The 16,064-nt window shown below is 33.6% G+C and overlaps 1 protein-coding gene across 2 annotated transcripts; it reads left to right on the top strand.

The window, feature by feature from the left end:
* The first annotated feature begins 11,635 nt into the window (after positions 1-11,635).
* Positions 11,636-13,776, top strand: LOC131026388 (patellin-4). Of its 2 annotated transcripts, none has more exons than XM_057956257.1 (5): positions 11,636-11,757; positions 11,867-12,824; positions 12,905-13,029; positions 13,110-13,254; positions 13,338-13,776. In XM_057956257.1, the coding sequence occupies exons 2-5, from the start codon at positions 11,901-11,903 to the stop codon at positions 13,590-13,592; spliced, it is 1,449 nt and encodes a 482-aa protein (XP_057812240.1). In that variant the 5' UTR covers positions 11,636-11,757; positions 11,867-11,900; the 3' UTR covers positions 13,593-13,776. The 2 variants fall into 2 exon arrangements, with proteins under 2 accessions (XP_057812240.1, XP_057812239.1); XM_057956256.1 differs by having other exon boundaries at positions 13,335-13,776.
* The last annotated feature ends 2,288 nt before the right edge of the window (positions 13,777-16,064 follow it).

Below are 16,064 nucleotides of genomic sequence, written 5' to 3'. Positions count from 1 at the left end.
TCGATATCCTTCCTTTTATAGAGGTTATGTCATGGACTTTTCCGATCATAAGTATTTTATGCGTAAGTGATTATTATTGTTGAAAATATATATAAGATGAATCATCTTTGGATAAAGGATAATAAGAGAAAGGGAAAAATGCAACGAAAAGTAGTATAGTTTATTTTATTTTTCTAACCTAGAAAATTCTACCTCCGCAGTGCAGGCACGTCGCTTCATTAAGTCTTAAATTCCGACTAAGTTTTATCGTTTTGGAGAAAAAGATTGCAAATTAGGTTAACTGGTTGATAGGTCAATATATACATGCATGTATATATTATTTTTATATTACATTTGATCAGTTAAATTCTGGCGTGCATGAGTAGTTTAATATCATTACTTATAAGACAAAATTAGTTTGCATGAGATTAATATTATTACTCCCCGGCCGGCCCAGATTCTTGGAATGACTTATTTCCTTTGTAGATGATTGTGTGGGAGGAGGGAGAGAAGGAAAGAGGATGTGTGTGCTCATCGTCATCGTTATTACATTTTCTTACAAGAAATCAACCATACGTTTTTCAACCCCACCGAAAATAAGATTTACGTGTTTAAGAGTATTGCTGCATATTAATGATTATATCAGGTTAACGTATGACCGAGTTTTTCAACTTTTTCAACCGAAATTTAAATTTCTGCGCGTATAGAGTAGATAAACCTTAGAAACAATGTAGTCAAATGGCCATAATGAAGATTAAAAATCAAATTTCGGCCTCTAATCTTCAAATCACAAAATCTGGCCATTATTGCGCAACCGCTGGATGATTGTGCGACCGCTGGATGATTGCGCAACCGCTGGAAGCTTATGGGTGAGTTGCGCGCTCACGGGGAAAAGACAGCGCCAAGAGGATCATTTTATTACTTGGTTTTATTTTGGATTTCCGTTGGCACTTATGACACTATTGTGCCATAAGTGCCAAAAGGACCATTTTAAACACTTCCCGGTAGGATTCAGATGTTCCATTTAGGGTTTAGATTATCCATTTAAAGTTTAGATTATCCATTTATGATTTCTTGATTCTATTGCTGTTATTTATGTATTTGTGTTGCACGTATGGCACTATTAGTGCCATAAGTGCCAAAAGGACCATTTTACTTGGTTTTATTTTGGATTTTCGTTGACACTTATGGCACTAATAGTGTCATAAGTGCCAACAGAAATCCAAAATAAAACAAAGTAAAATCTTGGTACTTATGACATTATTAGTGTCATAAGTGCCTAACCCGACCCGGCACGCGACTCACGCGCCTGATCCTACCCGATCCGCCTCATTAAGGGTAAAAACGTCTAAAATCAATAAAATGGTCAAATTTTATATATTTTCAATGTGGCCATAAATTGTGTTTTATGCTTTATTTTGGCTAATTCAAAATTTTACTCTAAACCTTATATATCAAACAAGCTATTGGGGCTCTTATGGGAGCGCCCCCTCTTTTTAATTATACTCCTTTCATTCCTTAATTAAGAGAGGATTGCTAGAAAATGATACTCCTCCTTCTGTCCTCTAAAAATAGTCATAATTTTTTTTTGGTTATTCGCAAAAAATAATCCTAATTGATTTATGGACACTATCCCACAATAAATTACCCTTCATATATCAACTTATTTACCTATTCTACCACATGAGGAGACTCTTTCTCCACTTATAATACAATTAATTATTATTATTATTATTATTAACAGTTTGCGTGTGTTTGTCAAACGATAAGGGGTTAATGCTTAAGGCCAAAGATCTTGGGTTCAAGTCCTTTGTGGCGCGCGACCTTTAAATTTCTTTATTTAATATTGTTAATTTATCAAAAAAATTATCATTATTAACACTAACTTTATGGTAGGACTCTTTCTCAACTCATAACATACTTAACAACTTTTATTAAAATTCATGCCGCTCTCTACTACGACTATTTTTACAGGACGGAGGGAGTACGAATTTTAAGAAAAATGTTGGTAGATAATGTGTTGAGTGGTTGTGGTTGAATTGATTGTGAAATTATGTAAAAATGAGTGGTAAAAAGAGAAAATGAAGTAGTACTTTCTTATGGAACGGACGAAAATGAAAAATATGATATTTTTTATGAAACGGGTGAAGTATTAAAAAAATCTACACCTTTTATCCCGCTATTCAAGTGAAATTTCAACTTCTACATGTATAGAGCATATAAATTTTATATAATCTTTTTTCAAATGTTTGTGAGTGATAAATCAATATTACAAGTCCATTCCAAAAAAAAAATAAGGAGAATAAACTCTTAACAATATATATTTAGGGTGAGTTTACTTTAGATGATTAGCTTTAATAGATAAAAACAGTAAGACTAATTCTTTGTTTATTTTAAGGGATTGCAACTTTGGGATATCCTAAAGCCCTTTATTATTTTTATCATCCAAACTAATTTTATTTAATTATTATTCCATAAAAATGGTGGGATTTGAGATATCCTATTTTTTAGAATAAAAATACTCAATTATTCACATCATCAATTATACAAAATAAACGCCCTAAGAAACATATCATTCTGATTGTAAAAAATTATTCTCGCAATTACCTGAAATCCCTGTATAAATTGAGATTGTTTTTTTTTAAAAGCAAACTAGTTTGTTTTGACCTAATGATTATGATCTCTTACAAATCATTCTAATCTTGGCCAAAAATGACAAGAGACACTAGATTTTTAGGGTTCATTAATTACTACTATCTTTCAATTTTAATTTAGGGCAAATTGCATGAAAATACCTCACTTTATACCAAAATTTGGTTTTTTGACAATCTTTTCAATTGTAGCAAAAATTTGAACTATCTTTCAATTTGTTGCAATTGACTTTCGGAGTAATTTTCCGGCCAACTAAATGCTGATGTGGATTCCCGTAAAGTTGATGTGGCATGCCTCGCCGGACGACAAATTGCATGAAAATACCCCACTTTATACAAAAATCTGGTTTTTTGACAATCTTTTTAATTGTAGCAAAAATTTGAACTACCTTTCAATTTGTTGCAATTGACTTCTAGAGTAATTTTTCGGCCAACTTAATGCTGATGTGGATTCCCGTAAAGTTGATGTGGCACGCCTCGCCGGCTAATCAAACGACAACGTCTATAATTACCTTAAACGATGTCGTTTTCCACGATTTTAAGCAAATTACAATTTCTAGTTTTATATATTTGTCGATTAGGGCTTCAAATGTCCTCATTTCTTCTTCCAAATTTTCTCATCTCAGTTGAAATTCTTGTTCCATAAATTCTCATTTGCAGCAAAAATCTTTGAACTAATGGATTCTTCTTCTCAAACGGGACGACTGAGCTCATACATTTTCTCCTTACCTCCAAAATTTGCAGATGCGAAGAACCAGAGCCGTGCATCTTGCAGGCTTCAAATAGTGTGACTAATCCGGAGAGGCGCTACTTCTCATCATGTACAAAAACACCCACATCAAGTATCTTGTACTCTTTAAAATATACTTTTATTTAATTCATATGTTTTTTTTTTCTTTAGAAAATTTATGGAACAAGAATTTCAACTGAGATGAGAAAATTTGGGAGAAGAAATGAGGACATTTGAAGCCCTAATCGATAAATATATAAAACTAGAAATTGTAATTTGCTTAAAATCGTGGAAAACGAATCTTTAAGGTAATTAGAGATGTTGTCGTCTGATTAGCCGGCGAGGCATGCCACATCAACTTTACGGGAATCCACATCAGCATTAAGTTGGCCGAAAAATTACTCCGAAAGTCAATTGCATCAAATTGAAAGGTAGTTCAAATTTTTGCTACAATTGAAAAGATAGTCAAAAAACCAGATTTTGGTATAAAGTGGGGTATTTTCATGCAATTTGTCGTTTGATTAGCTGTAGTGACCCGCTCTTTTATATATTTTAAATCTAGTAATGAGTGTTTATTTTTGTTCATCAGTGAATGAAAACGGTTTTTATCCTAATATGAATTCAGCTTATGATCCTGAATTTATATTGTTAAAGCAGTTAATGATATTATTTCAGAGTTATAACTGACTTAGCAAAGTCACGTTATTTATTTAAGCAAGATGAAATTAGATTTTATCTTTATTCAAGTCGTGATTTATTTCTGACTCGTGAGTTAATTAAATCTGCGGATTTAATTTAAATATTAGAACAACAAACGAATTAAATCTACGGATTTAATTTAGATTCATTTTATAATTTATCGATTTAAGCGAGAAATCACATGTCGAAATACGAGATTTATTTAAATAAACAGTATCAAGCATATACGAGCACACGATCCATCTTACAGTTACAGAATCACCGAGACAGAGAAAATACATCAATAATTCTCCTCTACATTTTTTTTTCCTTTCTTTTTCTTCTCTTTTTCTTTCCATTAATTTTGTTCCCCACTCCATTTTACCACTAAATCTACTTTTTGACTTTCACCACCATTTTCCCCACCACTTTCACCACCAACTCAATTATGCAACAACACATATTGTTCCAGCCATCAAGTATTTTCTTCCCTCACCAAAACGTGTAGAAGAAGTTGAGAAAGGGAGAGAGAGTTTCCTCCAACTCCAAATTGTAACTTGAAGAGGTATATACTAAGCTTCTTTATTTTGAATTCAGTTGCATATCATCCAAACGGTTCCCAAAAATTCTCAAATTAATTGTGTATCATCTTTCATACATTTTCTATATTTTGGTAAAATTTCAGAATATTTAGAGCTCGCATGATTTATTTATGAATTTGTAAACATCACTGCCCATCTGGAATACATTTTTGGTAAACAATCTTTGGGAGATCATAAGTAAAGTTTCAATCGGTGAAAACCTTTGAAACTTGAATATGTCACTCTAGACTCCCGTATCTTTCTTTTGACATCGGCCTCACCATTTTTGAGTAAGGGAAACAACCGGTATAAATTCTTGAAATCTAGTTCTTATTCCATGTACCATCCAGTAGATTTTACAAACCTACGACTTTGAGGTGGAAAAGGCCGACTTAAATATTTGATTCTCAAGCCTATCTTTCTACTGAATATTCACTGACATGTTGGGAACTTACTTGTTCAGTTTTAGAATTTTTGGTGAAGCTTAAAGTGGTTTTTCCGATTTATGTTCTGAATCTGCCAAACTTGAACTCTTTTTGTGCACTGAACTTTAGATAGTCATATCTTCTAAACCATGAAGGTTCTTAGAGTAAATCCAACTGGAGAGTGTTATGATCTCTCCCTAGTTTCCAGATTGACCTTTGGGGTTCCCAGTGGAGTTTTGTAAAGGGAGATATGAATTTTTAAAGAAAGCCCACTGACTTGGTTGTAATCTGGAAATATGAAATTTACAGATTTTTGCTTGTTAAATACCCATCTTTGAGAGGGCATATCTTGCTCGTTTGAATTGTTTTTCATTCGATTCAAATTGGAGAATGATCCTTGAAATGTCTAGTTTCCAGAATGTCTTTTGGAGCCTCATTTGGAGATCCGAGGTAGATTTGGTGTCTGTTGTAAAACAACCCCTTAAGAGCTCAAGTTGTTGAATTATTTTCTATGTATCAAAGTTTATTTTAAAGGATGTTTCGTGAAGGATTTAGTATATGTGCGTAACAAGTTTGGGACTATTTATTTTAAATGAGGTCCGTTCTTTATTTAAATTAGGATGGACTTTTAATGAATATTTTTGGGATTAAACTATTATTTCTTGATTTATATAAATTATTTTTAAGGACTTATAAATATGAATTTCGTAGGCCTACTGACCTACTGTGATCGACGGTTTGTCGATGTCTAACAGCTTTGAAAATTTTATAGAAAGTCCCTACATGAGTCTTGAGTACCCTGGTAAAATTTCAAGCCATTCCAACTTCGTATGATACTTCTTTAAAATGCAAAACCTAAACTGCACATTACTACTGAGAATTTCAGAGAACAGAGAAAAGAGTCATTTATTTCAGTAGCTTCCTGGGTGATCTAGCTTTCCAAATTTTTATGGTATTAACCTTATTGTGTTATTTAGATATCCACCAAAGTTGAGCCCAGTTTGACAACGTTTACTATTTTTCAAAAATACAAGTTTTCGATTGTTCAAAACTGCCGAACATGGTAGATCGTGGTAAAAACGTCATATCTCTCAAACCACTTGGAGTTTTCGACTCTATTTTTTTTTATATGAAACTAGACTTGAAGATCTTTCTTTCGGTATGAGTCTCGAGTCCAGGAGATGTCAGAGTCAGAACAGATTAAATTTTGAAGTTGAGTCAGTGTAAAAGCAGAGCATGTTTTGATGATGTTTGATTGTGATTCTTATGTGCCTTATGTTGAGCCTTTTTATTTTATTTTATTTTTTTTAATTTTATAACATTACTTGTTCTTATTTATTAAGCCCGATTAATTATGAGATTATAAAGCGAATAAGTTGAAGTATTTATTTTCTATTGACTACGAGGAACGGGGTTTATTTAATTGACGGATTAGAACACCCGATGAGAACGGATTGATTATGATAATCTATCCGACCTCATGTGACGAGCCTTATTTAAATTATTTTATTTCGACAATTAGGATTTATAATAGAATTTCCCAGATTATTATCTCAGAATAATAATTATCGGAATATGAGTCATGCATAGTTAAATTACGCATTCTCATTAATTGAGGATTTTATTCGAGCAGTATCTTATTTATATTCTCGTAATAAAGGTCAAACACGAGATTAATAATCAGTCAAGGAGCTACTGTACCACAGAAAATTTCTATCAGGTGGGCATTACTTTCATATATATCAAATGAGTTTAAATGTTACGTTCAAGCAAGTTATTTCATGATAAAATCTTTGAGTTAAAGTTATTTCAAGTATTGTCTTGCCATAAAATGTTTAAATTTTAGTATGATATCTATCTGCTTTGGCTTTGCCAATGATGCAATCGAATTCGGGTCCTGAGCAGTTGATAGCTATCCTGCCAGGGCTAGTGTACACCAGTGACCGTGAGTCATCTAGCGGGTTGGCCGGTCAAGTGACCGTGAGAGGTGGCCACCTCTCCGGCACACAGTTCCAGATATGATAGATTACAAGAGAACTTAGTCTGCAGACGAACTTTAAGAATCACAAATGAATTTAGTAAGCTTGGGCCTTTTTAGCGAAAAACTCCCTTGCTGTACTGTTTATGATGGCATGACAATTTACAACTTTACGAAGCATGTTATATTTCATAGTAGGCATATGTGCCCACTGAGTACTTTTGTACTCAGCCCTGCATATATTTCTAAATGTGCAGGTTGAGCAGCTGCCGATGGTGATGAAGTGACGAGCGGGACTCTTTGTCTTATTATGTATTAATGAACTCTAGGGTTACATGTCTTCATACATGTAATCAGAACCTTATTCCGCTGCGTACTCAGAAGTTTTATGTTATTTTGGATAAGTCGGAGTTATCCGAACTTACTAATTATTTGAGTCTATACGACTAAAACTCCGTTATATTATAAATATCCATGTTGTTAACAATGATGAAATGCGATCCTTTCTTGTTTGATTATTCCCCTTTCTACCCCGCTTCTAATCTCCCTCCATTAGTCACGGTTTCCCCGGCTTAATTATCCTTAATTAGGGCCGGTCGTGACATTAGCCGGCGAGGCGTGCCACATCAACTTTACGGGAATCCACATCAGCATTAAGTTGGCCGGAAAATTACTCCGGAAGTCAATTGCAACAAATTGAAAGGTAGTTCAAATTTTTGCTACAATTGAAAAGATTGTCAAAAAACCAGATTTTGGTATAAAGTGGGGTATTTTCATGCAATTTGCCCTTTAATTTATTATGTTTAGTTTAGTGTAATTTAAAGATAATTAACAAATCTAATTAATTAAGATTTGTAAATAATTTTATATTTATATTTTATTTTTTGTTTAAGAATTAATTATTAGGGTTAATTAATCTAAAGTTAGGTTATATGATCCTTTTAAATTTTGATTTTTATTGATAAATATTGATTAGGGCTCATTAAACATAATATTTTTTATTTTCATAATAAAAAGTTATTCATTGATAAATATTAATTAGGGCTTACACAATAAACTTATGGGATATAAGATCTTATTCGTTATTTAGTTAGCGGGTAATTTTATCCATAGCTCCTTTTTCTTTCTTTATAACCCCCATAATTAATTAAATATAAAAATATTTAGTTATAGACATTTTTGTCCTTGTCTCTCCTTATACTAACAAAACGTCTTGCTAAAAATCAAAGCCACTACCATTCACCATCCTTAATTTATTTAAAACAAGTGCTCGATTTCTTGCTCTACTTTATGTGTTATTAGTCTCTTTTCTCTTGGCTTAGAATAGCGTTTTGATTATCTAAGATAAAAGTTTGTTGCAAAATTTTCAGCATCTTTGCAATAGCATGGTGCAATTGAATCACTCTTGATGAAAGAATCTGAAAAAAAAAATAATAAAATAAAATAACAGTTCACGACTTTAACCATAAAGGTATTATCATCTATGAAGCCTCATATGATGGATTAATCTAAAAATCACGAATGAAAAATATTTTTTCTAGGAAATATATGTAGAAAAGGTAATAGGACAATTGGACAATTGATATGCATTTGGCTGAAATTTTCATAAGAATTTCAATCTCCATTTTGTTTTAGAAAATTGTCTTCGAGGGGTTTTATCGATTTTCTTCACCCATATATTCTTTGAACGCATATTCAAATATCATGCCATTATTCACCTAACAATCATATCCCCATATTTATGAACATCACCATGGTATATTTGAAGAAAATATTAAACTTTTTTTTTTCAGGAACAAAACGTGGGAGGCGGGGGTTATATATGAAAGGGGGCTTTAGTTTATTTTTGGCTAGGGTTTAATTAATTGGGGGCTACGAGGACAAAAATGTCTATAATTAAATATTTTATTTTAAATTAATTATGGGGGCTACAATGAAAGAAAATGGGCTATGAATAAAATTACCCTTAGTTAGCTCAATTTGGGATTTCTCTAACGAGGGAGAAGTTCAAGCTTGGGTCCATAATTAATTTGGATTATTTTCACTTCTTAGCCCAAACTAATTTACTGGGTCATACTGTTAGCCCCAACAAATTATTTATGGGTAATTCTATTCACAACCCCCATTTTACTCCCTATAACCCCTTATATAAAATAATATTAAAAAATATATACAGATTTACTATTTTGACCTACAAATTTATTTTTGCAGCTAACGTGTATAGCCCCCACAGAAACTCATCCCTTTCTTCCTAAATATCTAACGTGTATAGCCTCAATTTGCAGAAGTGCAGAATCTCCTCACCTTCTTTCCAAATCTACCATAGCTGTTTCTTTCTATTCCGGCGAAGGTCGCCGCTGCTTCAACCACCACCATCGGCGCCTCTCCTTCTCTCCTTCTAACCTCTTTCTCGCGATCCAGAACACACACACACAAAGAGACACCGCCCCACCCTTGTTCCTAAATCCTCTGCCGCGCCCCCTTTATATTCCCGGCAAACAGCAGTGGCAGGGGCGCCGACGCCGCCGTCAGCCTCCTCGTCTCTAGTTCCCTGACTCACGTCTCTCATATCTATTTGAAACTTTCGATCCCTAAATCTACCACCGCCTTCTCCCTCGATTTCCGGCGACCGCCTCCGCCTCTTCCCTCGATTTTCGGCGACCGATTCCGCCTTCAATTTCAATGAAGGCACCGCCTTTGCCCTCTCACGGTCCGAACAACAATAATGGCGAGCAAAACTGCCATCGGTGCTATCAGCCAATAGCAATGGCCAAAACGGAGGAACATCGTTTGCAATATGTATAAATTTTGTCTATGTAGTCATAGCTCATACACCAACAAATGAGCCTCTCAAAAATAAATTTTCTTGAATCTGCTTCTCTCTCTAATTAAACAATTACGAGCAAGAGTGAGATAAAATAGGTAGAAGGAAGCCGACTGGCCGCTGCCATTCTTCCACCACTGAAGAAAAGATTGCTTGTAGCTCTGTTTGTTATTCAAATTGAGAATCCTAATCTGGTAAAGCCAATGAACTTGTAATTTTTTGATGCAGATGCATAACTGTATAATCTCTAATTTTTTGATGCACATATGCTTCTCTCTCTATATTCGTTGTTATTTAATAGAACTGTAATAGAACTCCATATACAAAAAAAATAAATTTTATAGTTTGCTGATAAAATGAAGCAAAATGTGAGGAACATGAAGCTAACTAGCTTCGAAAACCTGTCTCTTATATAGGAATTGAATCTCATCTCTGAGTTGTCTCCTAATTATATTTTCGCAAAACTACTATCTGCATATTAGATCCACTACAAAATAAATTATATTTAATTTGAGGCTATATAAATTAAGGATAAAATTGTAATTTTATAATTATTTTTTATTATTATTTTATATAAGTGGCTATATGGAGTAAAAATGGGGCTGTAAATAGAATCACCCATTATTTATTCAGATACACTTATATTTGCTTTTTGGTGCAAGTCCAACCAACTACATTTCATGTTACCTAAATAATCATTAATTTATTTTCATTGACCGAATCAACTAATACGTAATATTCGTTTGATACCTTAGTCGGTGAAACGAACAGTTTCATATTTGTATGCATGAGAGAGAGAGAGAGAGAGAGGGATTACCTGCTAAACAATTGTTCTCAACATTCACAATTTTGCACTTTTTGTTATTAATTATTACGGTGGTAACGTAAACGATCACGGTTACGAATTAGAATATTGTATATTTATTAAACAATAAATATATCTATGCAGCCACATTGTGGCTACCCACACACTAATATAATAAGAATATTCTTGATTTATTTAATTTATTTTTTAAATAAAAATAGGATTTAGTTATTTTATTATATTCTCTACATTGTACTTATTTTTTTTAATTTTTTTTGCATTTTTATTTTTTATTTATTTTTTAATAAAATAAAAAAGTTACCGAAAAATTGCAAAAAAATAACTATAATGTAGAGAATATGATAAAATAACTAAATCTTATTTTTATTTTAAAAAATAAATTAAATTATTTTCTACTTAAGTAAATTTTGGGTAGCCACAATGTGGCTGTTTGGCATTACTCTTGATTGAATTACTAATTATATATATACTTTCTTCGTCCTCATAAAAAATATTTATTTATAAATGATACGGATTTTAATAAAATAGTTGAATGTATTATGAATGAAATAAAAATTCCACATAATTATGAGTGAAAAATTTGCTAAAAATAAATTAAATATATTTTATGAGAACACGTGAAAATAATATGTTGAATAAATTTTATGAGGACGGGTGAGTAATAACGATTTTATTCATTGCTTTCATAATCTGAAGGCATAATTCTGAAGTATATAGAAGACACATTTGACGATTTATTTTTTCCACCAAACTTTATGATGATTGATCCTATTCATAAACTAATTAAAGAGTAGTGGTGATTAAGCGGCGTAATCAATGATTAATCGCAGTCAGCGGGGCAGAAATTGATTCTGACAAACAAATTTTTGCTGGAGTCCAGGCTAGCACAAATTATAACAGCCTTGTACACAAAATACATAAACAATTATAGGAATCTTAACGGCTCTAACGTGGGATGACAACAAAGACATGACCGTTGTGGGACCTCCTATTTCGCCTTTCAAACAAAATTACATAAATAACCGTTGCACCTCTCTTCACTTCTCATCATCTCATTCCTGCTAAACCCTCAACAGCATAGTAAAGTGAGCTTTTGATTCATTTTGCTATCTGAATTTCTGTTTTATTTCTTCTGGGAATGTTTTCTTATTTCTTTTTTATACTAATTGTTTGTGTGTGTGTTTTTGTTTCTAGATTTTGAAGAAAGCCAATTAATCAATCAGATAGGATGACTGTTGAGGTTGAGTGTAAGGCTGAGGCGGTGCAGGTGGCGGTGGAGCCGGTGAAGGCGGCGGCCGAAGAAGTGAAATGCGAGAAGGATGAAAGCAAGCCTAAGACGGTGGAGAAAAGCTCTTCCTACAGAGAAGAGAGCAATTTCCTCTCCGATCTGAAAGAGCACGAGAAGAAGGCATTGAACGACCTCAAAACCAAGCTCGAAGAAGCCATTCTCGGAAACGCCATTTTCAAGAAGAAGGAGACGCCCAAAAAGCCGGCGGAGGAGAAACCCGCAGAAGCGTCTGAGGAAGTAGCGGAGAAGAAAGAAGAATGCGGCGGCGACGAGGCACCGAAGCCCACAGAAGTTTGCGAGGAAGAGATAGCGAAGAAAGAGGAATGCGAGGCCGTTGAGAAATGCGAAGCAGAAGCTGTTGACGAAGACATCTCAATTTGGGGAGTGCCCCTTCTGCCCAGCAAAGGCAACGAGAGCACAAACGTGGTGCTCTTGAAATTCTTGAGGGCACGCGAATTTAAGGTGCACGACGCGCTCGAGATGCTGAAGAAGACTCTCCAGTGGCGGAAGGAGTTCAAGATCGACACCCTTCTAGAAGAAGAGTTCGAGGCCGACCTAGCCGCGGCCGCCTACATGAGCGGCGTGGACCGCGAGGGCCACCCCATCTGCTACAACATCTTCGGAGTTTTGGACGAGAAGACGGTGGCGACGGAGGAGAAGAGGGAGCAGTTCTTGAGGTGGAGGGTGCAGCTCATGGAGAAGGGAGTTGAGAAGCTCGATTTCAAGGCTGATGGGATTAACTCATTGCTGCAAATCAACGATCTCAACAACTCTCCCGGCGCTTCCAAGAAGGAGGTGCGAGCCGCGGTCAACAAGGCCGTTGCGCTTCTTCAAGATAATTACCCTGAATTCGTCGCCAAAAATGTGAGTTTTTCTTCACACATGCGTTTCAAGGTACTGGAATTTGGTGTGGTGCTGATTCTTGGAATTGGTTTTGGTTGCAGATTTTCATCAATGTTCCATTCTGGTACTACGCTTTTCATTCCTTGTTGTCTCCTTTCTTGACGCAAAGAACTAGGAGCAAATTAGTCTTTGCTCGCCCATCCAAGGTCACTGAAACTCTGCTCAAGTGAGTAACCTACCTCTCTCTCGCTCATCTCTCTCTCTCATCTAATACTAATACAATAGTAATAATGGCTTCTTGATTAGGTATATTCCCATCCAAGAAATTCCAGTCCAGTATGGTGGAATGAAGAGGGAGAATGACTTTGAGTTTTCCAACGCTGATGGTGAGGCTACAGAAGTTATGATCAAAGCTGGATGCACTGAGACCATTGAAATCCCAACTCCTGAGGTATAACAAAATTTCAACGGTTGTTTTGCAAAATTTGGAAAAGAGAATGGTAAATAATGGGGTTATCTTATGGTGATTAGCAGGGTGGAACTACATTTATCTGGGATGTGACAGTAGTTGGGTGGGAGGTGAACTACACAGAGGAATTCGTGCCGACAGATGAGAATTCGTATACCATGATTGTCCATAAATGTAAGAAGATGAGCTCGGAGGAGGAAGCGCTTCGTAAAACATTCAAGAACAACGAAGCAGGGAAGATCGTCATAACTGTCCAAAATTCATCTGGGAAGAAGAAGAAGTTGTTCTACAGATACAAGATCAAGAAGGCTAGCTTCTGATTTTTCATTCTTGAGGATTTTTTTTTACTATTATTTGAAGATTTTCATACATGGGATGTGGGGAGGATGTTGATTCTTGAAGATTCTTTATTTGATTGATTTGTTTGTACTTGCGTGGTGGAAAATTATATTTCTTTCATCACAATTTGATTTCATTAATTAATTGTGTTGTTCTTTGTGTTAATGGGCAAAAGTGCCCTATTCCTTATTCATATTTTGAAAAATGCCCACCCTTATCATACAAAGCTATCCATGCCCTAAATTACTAATTAACCCTTGAGTGGGTCAACATCTTAAGTAATCATTTCGGTCTTCTTACACAATCTTACACATTTTTAAGTTCCAATGCATTTTTGTACAATAATTTGTGATGTTGACCGAAATGATTACACACTGAGTGTCCGATATGATTTTTTTTAAACTGTATATATATTATCGACCGGATAATTTAAAGTGTAAATATTATCGATCGGACACTAATTAACACTTAAACAATATATTAAATTAAATACAGCAAAATAGTAAAAATTAATATAAAGATAGCAATAGATAGAAAAAACACTTTTATGTTGATATACCATCGATCCGGCCGGTGAAATGGCCAGAGAAATGTATCCGACCGGGTACATTTCAGAAAAACAATGACCCGGCCGGATACATTTTTCCTTGAAAATTACCGGTCGGATAGATATTATTTAGGCATAAAATATTATATTTTATTCAATTTCATAAAAAAAAAAAAAATCAAGAAGCTAATAATATATATCCATGCGTATCTATCTTAAATTTTTTATTTTTTTTCCCTTTAATATCTTAATTTCAATACATATATTCTTTGAAATTATTTGTATATATTGTGTTATTCTTGAATGTTGATATATAACACTATATATATCGTGTTAATTAATCCATATCTTTAAATTTAAAATATATATATATATATATATATATATATATATATATATATACTCAAAATCCGTCCCAATTAAATGCATGCGTGTTACCCAAAAAAATCATGCATGTTACCAAGTGAATTTTGCAACAACCGATATACATAAAGGTCAAAAATATCTTTCTAAAAAATTTGATTCTCTTTTGATAGACATAAAGCCGATACAATCGGCTTCAATCACATTTTTTTCGAAGCTTTTAACACCACTATATTTACCTTCCTTCACTAGGGTTTTTTACTCACCACACATATCGGCTTCTTCACTTTTTTTGACCCACCGAGAGAGTTCAAAATATTGAAGCACGTCGTACTCATCAATGGCATCTTCTTCACAGGTTTTTATTTTTAATTTTCATGAAATTGAATAGAATAGAATAATTTATGCTAAAAACCGATCGGTCCGGCCGGTGAAGTGGCCGGATAAATCGGTCCGGCCGAATTCATTATTTAAATGAAATATACGGCCGGATTGAGTTTTCCGGGAACTTCACCGGCCGGACCGATCGTTTTTTAGCATAAAATATTCCATTTTAATTATTTGTATGTTTATATTAATCAGTTAGTAATTTACTGAATTTAATTTAATTATATTTGGTTAAGTAATTATTATTGCGAGTTTTGCTGGGTATTACTGAATTTGTTTCAATATGAAATATTTGTTTAAGTAATTATAATTGCATTGTGTATGTGGGCTTTGTGCGATTTAATAAATTAAAGTATTTTATGCCGATAGAACAACTACCCGGCCGGCACTATGCCCGGAATAATGAGTCCGGCCGGGACAGTTTCAATCTGAAATGTACCCGGCCGGATTCATTTTACCAGACACTTCGCCGGCCGGATAGTTGTTATTTAGGTATAAAATACTTTTTTCAGTCTATCTGTATGTTTACGTTAATTATTACTATTTTACTGAATTTAATTTAATTATAATTGTTGAATTATTAATTAATGAAACTGTTATTTCTTGGTATTAATTAAATTGCAATTTTTTAATATTTTACTGAATTTAATTAAATTGCTTGGTATTAATTGCAGTTTAATATTTTACTGAATTTTTACTGAATTTAATATTAAATTGCTGAATTACTCGAATTTTACTGAATTTAATATTAAATTGCTGAATTTTACTGAATTTAATTGCAGTTTAATATTACTGAATTTACTGAATTACTATTTTAATATTTTACTGAATTTGACTATTTTTCTCGAATTTTAGTATTTTACTGAATTATTGAATTTTAATATTTTGCGGAATTTAATTGTAGTTTAATATTACTGAATTTTACTGAATTTAGTATTAAATTGCAGTTTAATTAAATTGGTTGGTATTGATTAAATTGTAGTTATTTAATTATGCCTATTTGTGGAGTTTTTTAATTTTTTTACTGAATTTAATATGGTATTCATTTTGTAAATGAATAGGCGAATGTCCCATATCTTCGTCGCGACACTATAGACCAGACGGAGGTTGCTATCAGCACCTACTATAGGGATTCACATTTTCCGGAGCTGGTTGA

This window comes from Salvia miltiorrhiza, chromosome 5 (genome assembly GCF_028751815.1).
Source record: "Salvia miltiorrhiza cultivar Shanhuang (shh) chromosome 5, IMPLAD_Smil_shh, whole genome shotgun sequence".
In the NCBI taxonomy this organism is placed as follows: domain Eukaryota; kingdom Viridiplantae; phylum Streptophyta; class Magnoliopsida; order Lamiales; family Lamiaceae; genus Salvia; species Salvia miltiorrhiza.
The sequence above is the reverse complement of the archived record's forward strand: the minus strand, read 5'-3'. Positions and strand labels throughout refer to the sequence as shown.

Excerpts from the sequence above, each read along its gene's own strand:
- LOC131026388 (XM_057956256.1), top strand. The coding sequence starts at position 11,901 with ATGACTGTTGAGGTTGAGTGTAAGGCTGAGGCGGTGCAGGTGGCGGTG. Across the intron at positions 12,825-12,904 it reads CTGAATTCGTCGCCAAAAAT|ATTTTCATCAATGTTCCATT; the intron begins GTGAGTTTTTCT and ends TTTTGGTTGCAG. Across the intron at positions 13,255-13,334 it reads TTGAAATCCCAACTCCTGAG|CAGGGTGGAACTACATTTAT; the intron begins GTATAACAAAAT and ends TATGGTGATTAG.